The sequence below is a fragment of the Silene latifolia genome, chromosome 10, assembly GCF_048544455.1.
Source record: "Silene latifolia isolate original U9 population chromosome 10, ASM4854445v1, whole genome shotgun sequence".
Classification (NCBI taxonomy): domain Eukaryota; kingdom Viridiplantae; phylum Streptophyta; class Magnoliopsida; order Caryophyllales; family Caryophyllaceae; genus Silene; species Silene latifolia.
The window spans coordinates 150329431-150351299 of record NC_133535.1 but is presented as its reverse complement, the minus strand read 5'-3'; the positions used below and the strand labels follow the sequence as shown (position 1 = coordinate 150351299).

Genomic DNA, 21869 nt, shown 5'->3' with positions numbered 1-21869 from the left:
CTAAGTGCTCGTTTTAACTCGCTTGCCTCCAAGATTGGACTCACTCTACGGCCGTCCATCTCGCGGGAGCGAATTAAGGATAATTTATCGTCTCAAGCAGTTACACTCGAGTCAACAATATCGGAGCCCAAACCGAGTCATACTTGACTCCTTGATCTTCTCCTATTTCTACTAGTTTGTTATTTACTGTTCATATTTTCTCTCCTAAGTTTTAGCCTTTAGACTAGTAGTTGTTAGCTTAGCTTTAACCTAGTTTATTATGTATAAATAGTCACAATTGTAACCTCTGTAATTATCTCATTCAATTACTATCAATTCAATTCTTTACAAGCAGTGTTTCGAACATACATTTTCCCCTTTCCGCCTTAGGTACACATTTAATCAATTCCGGTTATTGTTTTTTTCGTCGTTGTTTTTCTGCGTTAAGCTATCGAGCTTAATGTCCCGTTTGGCCATTTATCGACCGAGTTAGGGTCAGACTAAATTCTTTGTATTCGTCATTTTTTATTTTCGCTCTAACGATTTCCCTTGTTGCGTTAATAGGCCATCAAACAGCAAAACCCGAACAAGAGACATGGCATCGATGCAAGTACAACAAGAAACAACATTGGAAGACTTGAATTCAGAGTTTCAATGGCAAAAAGGAACAGTAGCTACCATGTTTAACCAAACAGGATCACCGATGTCGATTGACAGGTATGTGAATTGGACCGGAGCACCCGCCAACTGCGAATTTCCGGATACTATTCCTCGTAATGGTGCAGCCCGATTTACTCATTTGAGAAAAGGTCAATTTGGGTCAGCCGGTGGGGTGCAATACAATGGGCGCAACGCAACTGGTCTGATGTGTGCTTGGATCGTTGCATGGCAAGCACCCGTCCAAACCAGTACAGCTTGCGAAGTTTATAATCGGGTATGAAATAAGGCTAATTCGGTTAAATCTAACAATTACACGGTTACTCCCATATTAGAGTCTTTTATTGAAATGACCATTTTTATTAAAGTGTTTTGAAAATAACCATTTTCAAATTTTAGTCCCATTCTAACCATTATAAGGTTTTAACAACATAATTAATTTCAACAATGGTTAGTGTGAGAATTAAATTGGATAAAATGGGTAATTTGTATGTACATATATATATATTTCCCATCATCACATATCACATGGATATTGATAAACAATAATTAGATAAAATATGAAAAATTAAGGAAGTGTAAATTTAAGACGAATGAATAAGCAATATATACTAAAAAAATAAAACATAAAATTTAAGTTTGTGATGGGGCATATTCTGCACCCGCTGACCGAGTCAACATATTGAGCAAGGTCAAAGCCAAAAGACAACAAGTCAACGTATTAGACAACCTGACCCTAACCGACGCACTGTCGGCTGTCACTGGGTCTCGGCTAGGCAACTAGCACCGGGAGGCATATCCGCGTACTCACATCCGGTCCCCTCGGCATGGAGTCAACCAGGCCGGTAGGCTGCCATGGGTCCCTCGGCCGAGGGTAGAACAGTCTTTCCACCTGCCCTGCCACTTGGCCACTTGGCCACTACATGACAAAAGGTGAAAGTCTATAAATACTCCTCAATCCTCATTGAGAAAACGATCCACAATTCATCCTAAAACTCACTATTAATCTGGTATAAACTCCCTCATCTCTCTACAATATACTTTGCCAAGTAACACACAACTTAATCCCTTTAAGTTTACTGACTTGAGCGTCGGAGTGAGTACGCTCGGTACCAAGCCGAGCCCTCAGTTTGTTCATCTTTACAGGAGAAAGCGAAAGGAAGAGACAAGCCAAAGACATCATTCAACAAGCTTACGTGGTCATAACTCTGCTCCGGAATTACACCCGGAACAATTGGCGCCGTCTGTGGGAACCATACTAAAAGCTGGTCACCTACCTTACAAAAAAAACCGAAAATCATTCAAAGAGCTAAGAGGATGTCAAAACAACAAGAATTAATTGTGAGTGACGAAACCGCATACTACCAGGATGACACGTTCCCTAATTCTGAGATCGGGCAGTCCCCCACCGGCCGAGTCATTGAGTCGGTGAAGTACGGGATGCCAAGAGAGCCAGAAACACCGATGCCGACCGGCCAAGTCACTGTCATGGGACATGTGGTCGATGCGGCCAAATTGAAGCTAGTCCTGGACCTGATGGGTGGTACGCCGGTTACCCCTGTCGTGGCGACAGGGGCGGCAGCGCCTCCATAGGTGACCAGGGCCCACAAAGTGACTCCGAACAACTTGACCGGAGTAATACAAGGAGCTGGGCATGCAAGGACGCCGGCAGAGCCCGTGGTGCCAGTGGCAGACCAAAGTCCTTCCCCCACTCGCGGGAGGACAGCGTCGCCGCGGCGTCAACGAGGCCACCCTCGGAGAAATGAAGAAAGAAGTCCGACTCTCCAAAGTCGGACAACAAGAAGCCCTTCCCGCCACGGGGAGAGAAGCCGGACTAGGGTTGCGAGGAGCCGATCGCCGCGTGTCATTCGGCACGTGGTCAGACAGCCCCTTAGCGCCTATGTCCTCGAAGTCCCGGTGCCGACTAAACTGAAGCTGCCGCCCCTATCATACAAAGGGGATAGCGACCCAACCGACCATGCCGAGGCTTTCGAGTCGTACATGTCGATATGGGAGCAACCCGATGAGGTGTGGTGCCGAGTCTTCCCAACAACGCTGCATGGGATGGCTCAAAGTTGGTACAAGGGGTTACCTAATGGTTCGGTATACTGTTATGCCGACCTGAGAGACAACTTCATAGCCCAGTACGCCTGCAACAAAAGAAGGGCTGTGGAGACCTCAGATCTCCTGACTATCCGACAGGGGGAGGACGAGTCCCTCCGGAGCTACGTCAAGAGATTCGACGCTAACGTTCAGCAAATCCGTGAGCTGAACACCGAGCTGGCGGCCTTCGCACTGATGAAAGGCCTGCCGAAAGGCGAGTTCAAAAATGAGCTCATCAAGTGTGAGGACCTCAATCTAGACTCCGCCAGAAAGATGGCCGACCGAGCCATAAAGGTGGAGGACTACCACAAGACCTGGGTAGGCCACAGCGAAGCTGGGCACCCAAAGAGAAGGGGCCGCCGGGACAACGCAGATGAAGGACGCCATGACATGAATAGGTCACGGCCTGAAAGATTTAATAGGAAACAGAACTCGGCGGGCGCCGGGGGGAGTTCGGGACCATACACCCAGAAGCGGTACAGCGGTCTCACCCCCCTGGTCAAATCACCGGCCGAGGTTTTTGCCCTAAGCAAGAATGAAGGGCAGAAATGGGCAAGGCCTCTCAAGGCGAGGAGGGACGGCGACCTTAGCCAGTTTTGCGATTACCACGGCCAAGCCGGCCATAAGACCGACAACTGTCGGCACCTAAGGAACGCCATCGAGGAGCTAATCCGAAAAGGGGCCCTCAGCAAGTACGTAGCTGGAGGCCCGGAAACAAGCTCCGACGGGGCGAATAGAAAATTAGTATTCCAGCGCATGAGAGTGATCCAGGTTGTCATCGGAGGAAACGAGAACGGTGGGTCAGCTAATGGGCACAAACGGCATCTGAATGAGCTATACCAAGCCATCAACTTTGTACCCAAAACAGCGACCCCCGCTTCCACCGTCCCCGATATAACCATCGGAAAGAAGGACTACGAAGGAGTCATCGCCCCGCACAGCGACCCGCTCGTAGTCCACCTAGACATAGCCAACCACTTGGTGAAGAGGTGCACGATTGACACAGCGCCTACACGAACATTATGTTCGTGGGAGTGCTTTCTCAATCTCGGTCTGAAGATTGAAGACCTCAGCCCCTGCACCAACCCGCTGTACAGCTTCTCCGGGGCCGGCATGGTACCCCGGGGTCAATCGATCGCTGGTGATGTTCGCCAAGCGGATGCGCCAAAAATGTTTGGTCCGAGTTCGTGGTTATTGATGGTTCGTCCGCCTACAATGTCCTAATAGGCCGGGTCACTTTGAGCGAGGCCGATCTTTGTGATGTCCATCCGGGCCCCGACATTGATGTATGTCTCGGACCGGGGGGAAGCACAAAAGCTCGTCTCAAAGGACGAGAGAGACGAAATTGTCAATGTCCAAGTATCTGCCAGAGGGTGCAACATGCAATCCCTCAAAGTGGCGAAAAAATCAGAGAAGGGGAAGAGCCCATCCTTACAGCAGGAGGGTGATCCGATGCACACCAACGTCGGCATGGTCGAAGGAGCCGAGACCGAGGAAGTGGAAATTGACCCAGGGCGCACCGTAACCATCGGTGTCGGCCTGGAGCCAAAATTCAGAGCCGACCTCCTAGACTGGGCCGAGGAAGAACAAAGATGTCTTCGCATACTCAAGAAAGCCGAGATGCCGGGCGTGAGTGGGAGGTGATCGTTCACAAGTGAACGTACTCTCCACCGCCGCCCTGTCAGCGAGAAGATGAGGAACTCCTCAGCCGAGAAGGACGAGGCCATCAAAGCTGAGGTAGATAAACTATTAGAGGCGGGCTTTATCATGCCTTGTACTTACCCTGAGTGGCTAGCAAATGTTATAATGGTAAAGAAGTCATCAGGGGCGTGGAGGATGTGTGTTGATTTTACAAATCTTAATAAAGCATGCCCTAAAGATTGATATCCCTTGCCTCGAATAGATAGTTTAATTGACGCAACGGCAGGCTACACTATGCTGAGCCTGCTCGACGCCTTCTCAGGGTACCATCAGGATTCATGGCCGAGGAAGACATGCCTAAGTGCGCATTCATCACCATACACGGCACATACATGTATAAAATGATGCCGTTCGGTTTGAAAAATGCTGGCGCAACTTACACTAGGCTGGTGGACAAAGTGTTTCAAGATCAAAAAGGGCGAAACATCGAGGCTTACGTCGACGATGCTATTGTAAAAAGCAAGTCTGACAGCGAGCACTTGGCCGACTTGAGCGAGACATTTTGTTCACTAAGGAAATATAAGATGAAGCATAACCCAATGAAATGAAACTTCGGTGTCCGGGCTGGCAAGTTCCTCGGCTTGCTTGTCAGCGCCAGGGGAATTGATGCCAATCCAGAGAAAGTCCAAGTAATACTAGACCTGCCGGAGCCGAGGAATCGAAAAGAGGTTATGATACTGACCGGGAGGATGGCGGCTCTTGCCCGCTTCATCTCTCGGTCGGCCGACAAGAGCACTCCGTTCTTTACGGTTCTAAAAGGGAATAAAGACTTTTGCTGGGGGGAGGAACAGAGTGCGGCTTCCAAACAACTGAAAGCCCACCTAATAACTCTCCCGACCCTGTCCAGGCCGACGCTGGGGGAGACGCTATACCTATATTTAGCAGTTACCTCGGCCACGGTCAGTGCCGTAATCGTTAGAGAAGAAAACAAGCAGCAACACCCAATCTACTTTATCAGCCATACACTGCTGCCCGCCGAAAGAAATTACCCACAGATTGAAAAAGCGGCCTTCGCCGTCGTCGTTGCCGCAAGGAAGTTAAAACCCTACTTCGACGCACATCCCGTGACGGTCTTAACCGACCAGCCATTGGAGAAAGCCTTAGAAAAATTCTAAAAATCAGGCAGACTTATCAAATGGGCAGTGGAGCTATCCGGCTTCGGCATTCAGTACAAGCCGAGACCTTCGATAAAGGGGCAAGCACTTGCAGACTTCCTAGCCGAGTGCACATACCAAGAAGAATCACATCCCGGTGTGTGGGAAGTATACACCGACGGGTCCTCCACGGCAAACAGCTCAGGAGCCGACATCCTTATCATCAGCCCTAACGGGGACGAGTTTGAGTACGCCTTGAAGTTCACCTTCTCGGCCTCAAATAACGAATCCGAATATGAGGCGATGATAACTGGAGTCGAGTTAGCTAGAGCTGCCGGGGCGGAGCATGTTGTGGTGAAAACAGATTCACTCTTAGTCACCAATCAAATCAGAGGAGAGTATGAGGCTCGAGACGACGGGATGGTGAGATACCTGGAAAGGGTAAAAGCCGACACTGCAAAATTGAAATCTTTCCAAATACAGTGCATCCCCAGGTCTGAGGACACCCGAGCTGGTGCTCTCTCAAAACTTGCCAGTTCAAGCATCAAGAATGTCAGTCGAACCGTGTTGGTAGTGTTATAACGGATGTAAAAAAGATAAATAAAGAACGTGAAAAAGACAACAGATTTACGTGGTTCACTAACAATTTGTTAGCTACGTCCACCGGCAGAAGGGAAGAATATTATTGATCTTGAGGATTCTGATTTGAGTATACTCGTTAGAGTATTGATTTTGATGACTCAGATTTTTGATGATTTACGAATGAATAAAATAGACGGCTTATGAGAGTTTATATAGTACTCTCATAATGGATATTTTCCTTAATGAGAATTAGGAAACCCTAACAATTTCCTAAACAGACAAGGAAACTAAATAATAGTTTCCTAAACAGATAAGGAAACTAAATCAGATGCGGAATTCAGAACAGATTCAAGGCATATTCTAACAAATCTTCACCTTGACTTGAATCCTCTCACAATCAGACAGATGTACCAGATGCACCATAACGGTGCCAGATGTATCAGACGCACTAAACTAGTGCCAGATAATTCTCTCCCTTCTGCCTCAGATATTGCCCACCATGGGGCAATCAGATACTCCTAACATTTAGCAAGTCCAAACAGCGCTGGAACTTGCTATGCGGAACAGAAACAGAACCTGACAGCGTAGAACCTTGAAAACAATACAAGGTATCACGCTTAACACCTTTCAGAATCACATTCGAACCCTTGTAGACTTTCAGAACTCCACCTTCACCATGAAAATCGAAACCTTTACATGTCCAACACACTTAAGGAAATCGATTCTTCGTCATGTTGGAACATGTCTAACCTCGTTCAATGTGCAGAATTTACCATCTTGTGTCCGTAGTTTAATCGAGCCAATTCCAACTGTCTTACAAATAGAACCATTAGCCATAGAAATATCGCCACCATCTATTTGCTTGTAGGTTGTAAACCACTCCCGGCGCGGACATATGTGATAGGTTGCTCCCGAATCCAGGATCCACACATCATTAGGATGCGTGTATTTTTCAGCAACTAGAGCATAATCACCTTCTTTAATTGGTATCTGCTATTGCATTTGTATCCAGTGCTTTGTCTGTTTATTTTTCTTGGGACAATCAAATTTCCAATGCCCCTTTCCTTTACGAGAGTTACAAATATCGGTAGGTTTAGGACCCTTAAAATCGATGTACCAGAGGTACCAGCAGAATTAGAAGAACCAGAATAAGACGGCTTCTTATAATTTTTCTTCCCAGAATTTCCCTGTCCTTAACCCCCGCTAGCTATTAAACCTGCGGCCTGATTATCTGTAACCGTACCAGCCGCCTTATGGCGCAATTCTCTAGTATGAAGAGACGATCTAACATCTTCTAGAGACACAGTATCTTTACCAACAATGAAAGATTGCACAAAATTCTCATACGACAAAGGCAAAGATACTAACAGAATTAATGCGGCATCCTCATCCTCAACTTTAACATCAATATTACGCAATTCTAATAAAATTGTGTTTAACCGATCTAAGTGATCTCGGAGAGAAGTACCTTCCTGCATTTTTAGATCGAGCAGACGTTGCTTGAAGCAACTTATTGGTTAAAGACTTCGTCATATAAAGACTCTCAAGCTTTGACCACGAGACCTGCTTGATTGCTCCTCCGCGACTTCAATGATAACATCATCAAGCAAGACACAACATAATTGTTGAATGTGCCTTCTCCTCCAAAACAGCCATCTCAGCGGTGACGGGTTCTGCCGCCTTCTTCAGAAGCGGTGCCCACAACCCTTGTTGTTTCAACAAAGCCCGCATCTTGATTTGCCATAGACTAAAACTATTCCTCCCCGTGAATTTATCAATCTTCACGCTCATCCCAGACATCTTTCTTACCAGTTCAGGAGCCCAGATAAATCGGCTCGATGCGAGTTTGTTATAACGGATGTAAAAAAGATAAATAAAGAACGTGAAAAAGACAATGATTTACGTGGTTCACTAACAATTTGTTAGCTACGTCCCACCGGCAGAAGGGAAGAATATTATTGATCTTGAGGATTATAGATTTTGAGTATACTCGTTAGAGTATTGATTTCAGACGACTCAGATTTTTGACAGATTTACGAATGAATAAAATAGACGGCTTATGAGAGTTTATATAGTACTCTCATAACAGATATTTTCCTTAACAGAATTAGGAAACCCTAACAATTTCCTAAACAGACAAGGAAACTAAATAATAGTTTCCTAAACAGATAAGGAAACTAAATCAGATGCGAAATTCAGAACAGATTCAAGGCATATTCTAACAAATTCTTGTTGTGCGGAAGCTCTGATACCACTTGTTGTGCGGAAGCGTGAATATCCCGTGTTGGGCCTCTGCTGCATCTGTGTCCACAACCCATAATAGTACGATATTGTCCGCTTTGGGCCAAGCCCTCACGGATTTACTCTTGGGCTCCTTCCCAAAAGGCCTCGTACTATTATATTTTCTGGACACTTATAAAGATGATCTTCCATCTTTATTCTACCGATGTGGGACAAGGGTTTGCATCCTAACAATCCTCCCCTCAAAAGGACCATCATCTTGACTCGGACCTTGACCTCCATGGAGGACTCTCCCACTCTACAGCCCCAACTTCTAGACACCCGAAACATCACAAGTCTTGATAACCTCCCCTTAGCCGAGACAACCATGCTACCACGAGCCGTCCATATGCCCTTCTTGGGGATTTGCTACACATGCATATCAAACATCCTCTGCATCCAATATACCCTGGACCGGGTCCGTCACTTCAGAAGTCCTAGAACACAAACGGTCTCTGGCATCCAACCTGGAAAGGACCCACCAGACCTGTGGCACCCAATCTGATAAGGGTCCACCTGATCAACAGTTCTAGTACACAAATGGTCTTTGTCCCGCAAGACCTATGACGCCTTTAATCCATTTAACCCTGGACCGGGTCTGCTCAAGGACTCACCCCGAGCTAGGAGTTCCATGTCTTACAGTGTACGCCTTCAAGTCCTTCAAGTCTTGGGCCTACTGATGCATCCTCGTGTCTAGCCCAAGCCGAACCTTGGGCTCTGATACCACTTGTTGTGCGGAAGCTCTGATACCACTTGTTGTGCGGAAGCGTGAATATCCCGTGTTGGGCCTCTGCTGCATCTGTGTCCACAACCCATAATAGTACGATATTGTCCGCTTTGGGCCAAGCCCTCACGGATTTACTCTTGGGCTCCTTCCCAAAAGGCCTCGTACTATTATATTTTCTGGACACTTATAAAGATGATCTTCCATCTTTATTCTACCGATGTGGGACAAGGGTTTGCACCCTAACAGGTAGATATCAAGAATGCTAAAAGCATCACTGAGACCGTCGGCATGGTGGGCGACATCGAAGCCGAGACGACGTGGATGACTCCGATAATGAAATACAAACTAACAAAAGAGTTACCGGAGGACCGCAGTCTCTCCCATAAGATAAGAAGGATCGCCGCAAGGTACTTGATGTTCGAAGGAGAACTATATAGAAGGTCCGTGATAAGACCACTTTTGAAATGTGTCGGCCCAACCGGCGCGGAGCTCATACTGACAGAGATTCACGAAGGCATCTGTGGACATCACATGGGGGCAAGAACGCTAGCCCACAAAGCTCTCTGAGCCGGCTACTTCTGGCCTACCATGCTTGAGGATTCCAGAGCAAAAACCAAGAAGTGCAAGAATTGTCAGATGCATGCTCCGGTGATACATGCTCCTTCCCGAGACCTGCAACCGGTGCTTAGTCCCCTTCCATTTGCACAGTGGGGGATGGATTTATTAGGACCATTTCCGACGGCCTCCGGAGGAAGAAAGTACCTGATTGTCGCTGTCGACTACTTCACCAAATGGGTCGAAGCTGTCGCGGTACCTGCCAAGACCACGGCGCCGTAAGAAAGGTGATTTGGGAGAACGTCATAACTCGATTTGGGTTGTCCCAAGTCATTGTATTTGACCACGGCCGAGAGTTTTGGAGTGACATGGTGATGAATTGGTTGGAGGAGCTCGGTGTCAAATTTGCATACTCCTCTGTCTGCCACCCTCAGAGCAACGGACAGGCGGAGGCAGCCAATAAAACAATATTGAACGGGTTGAAAAACAAGGTTGAAGATCAAAAGGGAAGATGGGCTGATGAACTACCCGGTGTCCTGTGGTCACTTCGAACCACGGAGAAAAAAAACAACGAGATACAGTCCAATCCACCTAGTTTATGGGTCTGAGGCCGTCCTGCCAATTGAAGCAACGGTGCCGACATTCAGAACGCAAACTTTTGACCCAGTCGAAAATGAGGAAGGCCTGAGAGCCTCCCTAGACCTGGTCGAAGAAAGTCGAGACATGGCACGGCTAAACTTGGCAATATATCAAAACCGGATGAGAAGAGCATACAACCGTATGGTCCACAAAAGCGACTTAAGAGTAGGAGATCTAATCCTAAGAAAGTCGACCGCAACAAACAAAGGAAACATCCATGGAAAAATGACGGCCAACTGGGAAGGACCCTACAAAGTGGTTGAAGAAATGAGGCCGGAGACATACCGGCTCACAGACATGGAGGGAGTGCCTCTAATGAGCCACTGGAACACGGACAACTTAAGGAAATATTTTGTATAGCGGCGGAGGTGTCCGAGACCGTTGTGGACACCCCAGCGCGTAATTATACCTTATGAAGAATGATCCAAATTTTCCATCAAGATGCTTGTCCCCTCCGTAGTCGTACCAAGGTAGACGCCACGGCCAAAGCCGAGCAGTCACCGCAATGGCAGTTGATACTCGCGAAAGCGACCAACATGCTTAGTAGACGCCACGGTAGTCACTACAAATGCAGTTGATACTCGCGAAAGCGACCAACATGCTTAGGAACGTATAAGTACAGTTGAGAAACGCAAATCTGGCCGCCTCGGCCAATCCGGGAGTGGCAGAGGAAGCGATCAATATGTCTACAGATACGAACGCTGTCGAGCCGTAACCTCGATTGCCTCGGCCAAAGCCGGGAGTGACGGGGACACAACGACCGATACGCTAACATGTTCACAACGGCGGGTTGGAAGCGCAAATCTGACTGCTCCGGCTAAGACCGGGAGTGGAGGAGGAAGCGACCGACATGCCAACATGTTTAAAAACGTTTAAGTACAATTGAGATGCGCCTTCTAACTGCCTCGGCCAAGCCGAAAGTAAAAACGAAAAAGCACTCAATATGTTGAAACGTATGAAGACAACTTGATGAAGGCAAAATAAACAAACTTTATTGAAAAAATGTTTACAGGTGAGGCAAAACAAAGTCGACGACCGTCCCCATAGGGATAGCCTAAACACAACCCACCAAAGCTTAACAAAAAACAAAGAAGTACAGCAAAAGGTTACAAACATAAGACTTTTTAGCGCCAAAAGGATGGCAGGGAGGAAAGGCTCAATAGTTGGCCCCCGAACAGCTGAAGCTGTCTGAAGGGCCGGGTGAATCTGGTGACGACCGCCCGTCTCCCTATGCTTGTTTCTGCTCGCCACCGGCTGCACTAGCAGCATCACCATCAGTGGGCGGCCCAGAATCCGACTTGGCAGCTTCACCTGCCTTTGCCCTCTCAGCTTCCTCCCTGGCCGCCTTCACTTTAGCATCCCGGGCCGCCTTCTCCGCAGCCTCCTCAGCGGCCTTCGCCGCCTTTGCCTTCTCCGCAGCCTTTGCCTCCGCAGCAGCCGCCTTCTCATCAAGAAGCCGGTCAAAATCTTTCCACGGGAAGGAGCTTTCGGGAAGGAGCTCTTTAATTACATCCCTGGTAGCATCTTCGGCCTGGTCCCGGTACTGGGCACACATGTCAGGGATGATGACATTTTTCAGCGTCTCAATGTCCTCCTCCCTCTGGGCAAGGATAGCCTTTGTGTTCTTGTGCTCCTTCGCCTCAGCCGAATGCAGAGCCTTCCATCTCTCCTTCTGCTCAACCACGGCCTTATAGCCGCCCTAAAATTTGTCTTTCTCCTCCAGCAGCTTAGCAGCGTCAGCCAACGCATCCTCAACCTTGGCTCTCTCGGCTAGGACCGCCTTATCAGCTTCCAACTTAAGCTTTCGCTCAGCAAGGAAGTCCTTCATAGCGGCCTGAAAGTCTTTCTTCGACTTCTCGGCCTCCTTCTTAGAAGCAGCAAGCTCGTTCCTAAGCCGTTCAAGCACAGGGGCAGCTTGAGCCATGACCTGTTCCTGCTCCATAATATGGTTGCCGGCTAGTTCAGTCCACTTAGCCAGCCTCTTGGACAACCTCGTGCCCTTCCGCCACAAGCTGAGCGGCGGAAACCTTCTGGGATGAGGTGTCGGCGGTGACATTTTTATCGCCCGTCTGCACAGGCTGCTTCTCCAATTGCCGTTCGAGTCTGAACGATACGGTGGCGGCGGCGATCTACAAAAATCCGGACAAAGCATCCATGTCAACATTCATTGACATGTCAGAGAGCCTGTCATCAGGAATGCCCAATGAACCTGCTAAATCCGAGCCATAGGTAAGATCCGTACCAGTCCTGGCCTTCTTGCGCAGAGGGCCGGCTGGTCCCTTTCCTTTCCCATCCTCGGTAACAGCAGCGGCGGCAGACTCGGCCTCTTTTCTCTTATTTGAAGGAGGAGGACCCTTCACCTGCTCCTTTTGGACTACGGGGATGGCAGATTGAGCTGGGGTTGACGCCATTGCCGCCGTAGACGTTGTCTTTGGTCTCCGGCGCGGCACGTTACCGGCAATCTGCGCCTGAGCCGCCGCCACATCCAGTGCCTTCAACTGCTGCTCCATAAGTTCGTGAGGAGCCGGTCTGCGATCACGTGGCAGAACTTAGGATGCAGCTCAACAACTCTCCCGTTCTCGTCAAGTCCCAGCCTCTGGAGAACGGAGACAGGCAGTTCCGGGCCAAATCGGTCTACAAAAGAAACAAAGCAGGAGTTAAGCAAAAGAAATAAACCAAAATTCAAAATACAGAAACATAAAAAGCAAAGATGGGCCTCATACCGACCCCACTCACCCTGGCTGAGGGCCGGTATGAGGCCGACGTGGCAAAGCAGCTCATCCTGAAGAACGATCTGCGTCGGGGGCATCCATCCCTTCGGCGTGCCATCCTTCTCAGCCTCAAACAGCCTCATTGCCCGCTTTTCGTCCTCATTAAGATAGACCTTCATAGCGTCCATCTTAAGCTTATTCCGGGAGACATACTTGTCATGCTCCCCTTGATTCTCACACCGCAAATTGACGCGGCTCTGAAAGGACTGAGGCAGCGGATAGTCCTCCGGAACCTCGACGTATACCCACCGCCCCTTCCAGTCCTTGCAAGATGTCAACTTGGAAACGGTGACATAACCCGCCTCGGTCTGTATGCTATACCACCCCGTGCCACCTAGGGTAGCCTGCCGAAGATGGTGGAGCCGGCGGAATAGGTTCACCGTTGGGGCCTCCCCTTTAAATAGACATAACCATACAAAGCCAATAATCGTCCTGATGGCCAACGGATGCAGTTGGGCCACGGCGACATTCATGGCTTTAATTATGGCAGCAACGTATTCATTCAGAGGAAACCGGAGCCCATACTCCAGGTGTCTGATGTACACGCCGATACAACCCTCGGGAGGGCAACAGACGGCCTGGCCCTCCTCAGGGATAATTATTTTATACCCCCTGCCGAAGGAGTAATGGTCTTCAAAAAGATCAGAACCGGAGCAACTAGCGAACTTATTCGTCCAGGCACGATCAGGACTGATCGAGCAGGCATCACCGTGCCACGAAAAATGCGGCCTCTCTACGACAGAAGGGGTCGCCTCATCATCAAAACCCTCCAAAAATTGAGGATCAATCTCAGGAGAAGGCGACTTAGGACCCCCAAACCCTATCGGGGTGACAACCAATGGCTCCTGTTCATCAGGATGCGACGGTTCGCCCCCCGGCGCAGAGGTACTGGGTTGAGCATCCGCATAAGACATAGTGACAACAAAAACTTAACAATTAAAAGTTGGAAAAGTTTGTTTGTTTACCTTGGAAAAAGTGCTACGCCGAGTAACGCTTTGAAGATTAGAGAGAAATTTCTTCGAAAAAACTAAGAGAGGGGAAATTTTTTTTGAGAAAATGAAGTTTGATGGCAAAAAAACGGGGCACACTGCTCTATTTATAGAGCAAAGCCCATGAAGCGGACCAATCAGGGTAAAGCCCATGAAACGTCCACCAATCAATGCCAAGCCACGTGTCGAGCATGCAGCCACGGAATGTCAATCGACATACAGTTACAAATCTTCTTCGACACGCTCCTTGGTATCTACTTGCTAACGGCCAGCTGATCAACAAAGTAAAGACAGCACCGGCCGGGGGGCAATCGAAAGCACACGGCACTCTCCACCTTGGTCTCGGCCAGCGCCATTTTCTTTTCCACATCGGATGTCCATTACACATCCATGTGGAGGGGGATACGATGCGGCCCGAACAGGAACCAAGCCGAGGAAGAAGAAGCGGAAAGAAGTTCAACTTGCGCAGAATACGCTCAACACTCATCGAAGGTCCATACCACGGCATAGACTACGGCTGGGGCAAATTGATGGGGCATATTCGCACCACGACCGAGTCAACATATTGAGCAAGGTCAAAGCCAAAAGACTGCAAGTCAACGTATTAGACGGACCTAACCGACGCAGCTTTGTCGGCTGTCACTGGGTCTCGGCTAGGCAACTAGCCGGTCGGGAGGCATATCCGCGTACTCACATCCAGTCCCCTCGGCATGGAGTCAACCAGGCCAGCCGGCCGGCCATGGGTCCCTCGGCCGAGGGTAGAACAGTCTTTCCACCTGCCCTGCCACTTGGCCACTTGGCCACTACGTGACAAAAGGTGAAAGTCTATAAATACTCCTCAATCATCATTGAGAAAACGATCCACAATTCATCCTAAAACTCACTATTAATCTGGTATAAACTCCCTCATCTCTCTACAATATACTTTGCCAAGTAACACACAACTTAATCTCTTTAAGTTTACTGACTTGAGCGTCGGAGTGAGTACGCTCGGTACCAAGCCGAGCCCTCAGTTTGTTCATCTTTACAGGAGAGAGCGAAAGGAAGAGACAAGCCAAATACATCATTCAACAAGCTTACGTGGTCATAAACTCTGCTCCGGAATTACACCCGGAACAGTTTGTTTACATGATACATTCAAATATGATTTTCATGCACAACATGACCTTTTTATCGTTATAAAAAAAGAAATTTAAATTGAGCACAAGACTGGAATTTTGAATCACCAATCTTTTTTTTAAAATGATTATCTCGCGGTAATCTAAGATTTTAGAAAAAAAAAAATTGTCGCCTACGGTTTTCTAGGTTTTTCTTTTTGCGAAAACCTCAACTCAACCATAACTTCGATCTTATATTTCCGAGTCAAATTATTATATTATAGATAACGAAGAGGTAATCAATTTTGGGTTTGTTGTAGGTATTTGTTGCATGTGGACCTCGACAAGAGATGACTGCAATGCCATGGAATCAAATACTGATGAAACTAGATATGTCTCCAACTGATAATAGCTACATTGACTCGAGTACGTCGACCAACGTTGACGCTCACATCCATGATTCGATCCCCAACACTGCTACTCTTATAGCTACCTTTCGTCTTCTCTAAACTACTTATAATCGTATATCTAAATTGTCTTAATGTTAGACTTTGGAGTGTTCGCTACTATAATTATTTCCTCCGTCTTAATCATTTGTTTACCTTTGATTAAAATATATCTCATAAAGAATTAAAAATATAAACAAATGATCGAGACTTAAAGAGTATCACAATTATGCTTTAATAATAAAGAGTGTCTTGCTTAACGCTACGAAACAATATATGTGTGGCGAATGTAACATATGGGCATGTATTATATGCATTACCCATAGGAATAATATGTGGGTTATTAGGAGCCTATAATTATCGACTCTTGTTGTATTTGACTCGTATTTTTCACTCGTAAGAAATAAGAATGTTGTATAATTATATTGCCGCTATTGTCGACTTTTTTATGATTTTGTTCGGTTTGGTTATTTATATGAAGCCTCTTCACGATATCGATTGGTGACAAGATAGTCTATTATAAAATCAAGCGGCGATAGAAGAATTAGAAGAATTACCCGCTGTCTTGTAAAATTCAGGTTTCACGTTACTTTTACATGCAGATGTAGTTATGTGAAAACAAGCATAATTCTTTTTTATGGTATTTCGAAGGTCATATTTATCTTCCTACACTTTATGAATATCCTAATATGAAGGGGTTGAGCCTAGGAGAATTGATGTATATTAATTAATGGGAACTATTTGTTGGGACGTTTCCTTCTACATGTTGCTCATTACGATCCACATCACCATTACCATCATTTTCGGGTACATGTTCATCATCAGCTCGAGTGACCTGACGGAAAATAGGAGAAATGTTGATTGGAGTAGGAGAAGGCGTAGACTTGTTTCCCTTCTCAAAAACATCAAGTGTCTGATCTTCAAAGAACAAAACATCTCGGCTTCTTAACACTTTCCTGGTAATTGGATCCCACAGCTTATGTCCAAACTCATCCTCGGAATAGCCCATGAAAGTACATTTCTTTGTCCCGAAACATAAGCAAGCACTTATTTCCTGTTCCCTAGAGATATTTGAATATCCATTTCACAGCAGACCAATGTTTCCTTTCGGGATTAGATAAATAGCGTAAGCAATGTCGAGTCTTGTACATATCATGACATACATCAGACAGTGGAAGAATAGGGGTTGTTTTTTTGCATCTCGAGTCTTTCATTCTCACTAACTAAACTTTGCTTCTTACTGAACTTGATATGTCCATGAAATGGCATACTAACCGACTTGGCATTGTTCATCTTGAATTTCTCAAGGACTTTTTTAATATATCTCTCTTGGGAAAGCCATAAGAGTTTCTCCTCTCGGTCACGAATAACTTGTATCATAAGAGTTTGTATTTTTTATCCCAAATCTTTCATAGCAAATGAATTGCTTAGAGCTTTTTTGAGTGATTTAATTTTTAGCTTATCTTGCCCAACAATCAGCATATCATCAACATATAACAATATTATAATAAAATCACCACTTGCGTACCTCTTCATGAATACACAATGATCAGTCTGCTTGTTAAAAACATGCTCAATCTTGAAAGAATCAAAATCAAATTTCTTATACCACTGATGCGGTGTTTGCTTTAAACCATATATAAGGACTCTTGTTAAGGCGACATACGGGATTTTCTTTACCCGGCTCTTCGAATCCCCTATGGTGCTTCATATAAATCTCCTCGTATAAATCTCCATGTAAAAATGCAGTTTCACATCGAGTTGCTCAATCTCCAGATCTAGACTAGCAGCTAGACCCATTATAACTCGCATCAAATAATAGATGACATCTTCACAACGGGGGATAATATCTCATAAAATCAATCCCCTTTCTCTGATTGCATCCCTTAACAACAATTAGAGCTTTGGAATTGTTCTCTTCATTCTTGAGCTTGAATACCCACTTGCATCTCAGCGCTCATTTCCCTTTAGATAACTCCACTAGATAATAAGTGTAATTCTCATGCAAGGATTGCATTTCTTCTTGCATGCATAGCTTTCTCCCACTCTTCTTTATGATCGCCGGCTAGTACTTCTCTATAATTCTGAGGCTCTCCCGCATCAGCGATAAGTTCATACTCTTTTTCATTACATCTAGTGGATGAACGTCGTTCTCTATTGTTAGGACGTAGTTTAGGTTGAACGAGAGCATTTATATCCCATCTGCTTCAAATTGTTCAATATTCTCATCATGATTTTGTCCTCTTTATTCTCTCCCTACATCATCTGGTACGATATGCGATGGTAAAGAATCATGACGGATAATAATATGAGGTTGTGACTTCTCATACTCCTTGAGATCTTCTATTGCTTGATCCTCGAAAAATACAACATTTCGGTTTCTCACAACCTTTCTTTGACCGGATCCCATAATCTATAGCCAAATTCACGGTTGTTCCTAGGTATGACCACGGATGATCTATGGTCATAAGTAGGCGCAACCGTACATGGTCCACGAGTGCAATGTACGGGCTATAAATCATTTAAGGCTAAGACATGCATCAATTAGTTTATAAATTTACTCATACGGGTACTTTAAGTAGAAATAGAGTCATTAAAATTTTGGAATTTAATTTTTTTTGGAATTCAAGATAACTCGAAATTATTAAGTTGTTGATGGTGTTATCCAATTTGTTTAATTTATTGTGTTTGGATATTAGATTTATGCTTAAATTATCGTGCTTTGAGTTTAGATTGATCTGCTTTTGAAAATTAGTATAGACGGAGAAATGGGCAAGAGACGATATATATATTAAAGTTAAGTGTAATATATGACAATAATGTTTTTTTTTTTTTTTTTTTTTGTTGACCAGGAGTATCCCCTACTGACAGCTGGGGAAATCTCTTTCGGGATACTGAAGGCAATTTAATGGGTTGACCCTCCCAATTTTGGCTTTTTCATTCGCAAGAGTCAGGAATCGAACCCCTGACCACTTGTTTAAGAGATGAGAGCCCTTACCACTTACACCAGCCAACTTTGGTGTTGACGATATTCAGTCTTACATGGAAAATGAGTTGAGCAAGTGAAAGTGCAAGAGAAAGAGCAGAAATTATAGTTTGGAAACTTTATGTGAAAATGTCGACCAAGTTAGTAAGACGCCGACAATGTTAAAATATACTCCCTCCTATTCTAGATAAACCTCCCTATTTATGGGGGCACTAGAATTAAGGAAATGGATTAAAATAAGGTAAAGTATTGTAGTGGAGTTTGGTAATTGGAGAGGGGAAATGTATTGTGGGGTATTATTGTGGGTGGGGTGATTAAAATAAGTATTGTTGTGGGGTAAGTTGATTAAAATAAGTATTGTGGTGGGTTGAGGTGGGGTATTGTTGTGGAGTAAGGAGATTAAAATAAGTATAAAACTTTACTAAATAGGAAAGGTATTGTGAATAGATGAAAAAGGAAAGAGGGAATTTTATGTAGAATGGGAGGGAGTAGGTATCAAGATAACACTCCTATACCCCCACCTTATGTAGAAACAAGTGCTCCAAATGTTCTAAAATATATTCTAATTAGATTAGATTCTCCATCAAAATTCAAAAGGATGAATGATTCGTGTAGAGCTCGAATCAAAAAGAGTGAATATGATTCATTTCAAACATACTTTGTCATATTCTAAATCGATAAGAAGACCATTCAATTTTTATATCTTGTACGTAATAAATTATTTGTCTTTCTTCGATTGATGCATCGTAGCCTCTAAAATTTGGATGTTGTGGCACATCTCGTCTTACCAGAATAAAAAATTCTCTTATTTTTCCACTTAAATAATATTTACCTATAATTAAGCTCCTTTCTAAATTTTAAACTATAAATAAATAAATAATGGGTTACTAATTTGTGTTCTACTATCCCGCTTTTTCCACTAGCACATCTTATGAATTATATAGTAAATTTTATTCACATTATTAAATTATTATTGTATGTTTTTCGCATTTTTTCTTTATATTTGTTATTTCGTATGTTTTAACAAAAATTACAACAATAGTTATACACTTTTCTAAACTACTTTATATGGCTAAAAAAGAATCACGCGTTATTTGTGCTAAATTGACATTCTTAATTATAATAAATAACTTTTTCATTAAAAAATTTTAGTTCAACTCTCAATTTAATTCAGGCTAAAAATGTCTAATTTTATCTCTTCTACCTCTTATTACTATAAATTATTAAAATTTATTTTCTTATAGTCAATTTAATGGTTAAATTCTCTATAAAAACACAATTTAGAAAACGCGCGGAATCTGCACTAATTCTGCTCATAATTAATTAATTGGTGAATATATCAAATTTTGGCTAAATAGTATTTTTTTTTTCCGCCTCAAGATTCCCCAATTATGTAAGGTAGCATTACAATCAAGATGTTGAAACCATGACTTTCTTAGACTATAAAAACCACTATATTTGTGGGCATATTATTTGTAATTTTGTATAGATCAACTAAGGGAGTGTTTTTGAGCACACAACTTCCCCTTTCCCCTTAGGTACACATTTATGAATTCAGGATTTCAGGTTATTGATTATCACAGATACTTGTATATAAGACGGTTTTACACCAATTTATTTTAAAACGCGATCTTTTAGTAATAACCTTTTACCCATTAGTCTAAAAACGTCTCATACAAGACTAACTCAGAAGTGAACCATGCATGCATATACAAAGTTTTCTGTATTAAATCTTTATTATTGTGCTCTAACGATTTCCATTGTTGTGTTAATAGGCTATCGAACAAAACAACCATACAAGACATGGCATCAATGCAAGTACAAAAAGAAACAACATTGGACGACCACTTTAATTCAGCGAAGCAATGGCAAAATGGAACAGTAGCCACCATGCATAACCAAACACGATCATCGATGTCGCTTGACAGGTATATGAATTGGTCGGGAATTCCCGCCGCCACCGGCTCATTTCCGTCAACTATTCCAGCTAATGGTGCGGCCAATTTTACTCATTTGAGAGATGGTCATTTTGGGTCAGTTGGTGGGGTGCAATACAGTGGGTTCAACGCAACTGGTATGAAGTGTGCTTGGATCGTTGCATGGCAAGCGCCCGTCGAAAACGATCCACCTCTCCCTCCTAATCGGGTATAAAATAAAGACTAATTCTGTTATACTTCCTCCGTCCCGGTCATTTGTTGTCCTTTGATTTTGGCACAAAGACTAAGGAAAGGAGAAGGGGGCCAATTACTAAATGACAAGTGGAATAAATTGGACGTGAATGATCAAATTACTCATCAAATTCATTCTTAAAATAGAAAGGACAACAAATGATTGAGACACCCCAAAATGGAAAAGGATAACAAATGACCGGGACAGAGGGAGTAGTTAATAGTTTACATTTGATTTATTTACGATGTTGGGTTGTTGCAGGTATATGTTACTTGTGGACCTAAAACAGTGATGGATGCAATGACATGGCATCAAATACTGATGAAATTAGATACGTCTCCAACTGATGATAGCGAGTCCGACTCGAGTGCAAAGATCAGCGTTGATGCTCACATCCATGATGATATCCCCAACAGTGCTACCCTCTTAGTTAACTTTAATCTTATTCCGTAACAGTTAACACCACGTAAAATTGTATTTCAGAATGTGTTATGTTTACAATTATGCTTTAATAAAGGGATGCTTTAATAAAGGGAGTTATATCGATCCAGATTATCTCCATTACTTGAAAATAAATGGACATTCATTACTTTAAACGGTGCAGATTAAATCTTGGGAAGATCTAGTGGTTGTAATTATTTCATAAAAGTAATGTTTAAATGAATGGAGAGAGAATATATTCAACTAAAATTGTATTACAAATGTAATGGAGAGAAAGTAATGGAGATGATCCAAATTGGAGTTATACCGCCATACCGGGCGGCCTTCAATAATGGACTCATCTTGTCAATATCACAGCCAAAAACGTTTAATTGTGGGGTCAATTTTGACGTAGTTGTCTTTGGTTTCTTTTATTTTATGGTCTTAAAGACATAAAATTTTCAAACCATACAAATTTTTGATGAAAACAAATGTCAATTGTAAGCAAGACCCAACTAACTTGTAGTCTCTCTCATCCAAATCAAAGGTAATAGTTGCTTTTTCACACTGAGGTACGTTTTGCAACATGAATATCTTTAGTTATACATTATTAAAAATTATAAAAATTTGATATTTTTATAGCATTCACGACGATAAATAAACAAGATCTCACA

The 21869-nt window shown here is 44.1% G+C and overlaps 1 protein-coding gene and 1 long non-coding RNA gene across 4 annotated transcripts; both read left to right on the top strand.

Moving 5' to 3' along the window:
- The first annotated feature begins 328 nt into the window (after positions 1–328).
- Positions 329–16006, top strand: LOC141609334 (uncharacterized). Its single transcript, XR_012527363.1, has 3 exons — positions 329–369; positions 544–913; positions 15495–16006. It is a non-coding gene; the product is annotated as an uncharacterized LOC141609334 (long non-coding RNA).
- A 4050-nt stretch (positions 16007–20056) lies between these two features.
- On the top strand, positions 20057–21304 carry LOC141609333 (jasmonate-induced protein homolog). 3 transcript variants are annotated; one of them, XM_074428425.1, is made up of 3 exons: positions 20057–20144; positions 20382–20751; positions 21037–21304. In XM_074428425.1, exons 2-3 carry the CDS (start codon positions 20410–20412, stop codon positions 21226–21228), a joined length of 534 nt encoding a protein of 177 aa, XP_074284526.1. In that variant the 5' UTR covers positions 20057–20144; positions 20382–20409; the 3' UTR covers positions 21229–21304. The 3 variants fall into 3 exon arrangements, with proteins under 3 accessions (XP_074284526.1, XP_074284528.1, XP_074284527.1); XM_074428427.1 differs by having other exon boundaries at positions 20064–20144; positions 20408–20751; XM_074428426.1 differs by having other exon boundaries at positions 20086–20172.
- Positions 21305–21869: the final 565 nt, after the last annotated feature.

Coding starts and splice junctions, on each gene's coding strand:
- LOC141609333 (XM_074428425.1), top strand. CDS start 20,410: ATGGCATCAATGCAAGTACAAAAAGAAACAACATTGGACGACCACTTT. Junction 20,752..21,036: donor CACCTCTCCCTCCTAATCGG/GTATAAAATAAA, acceptor GGGTTGTTGCAG/GTATATGTTACTTGTGGACC.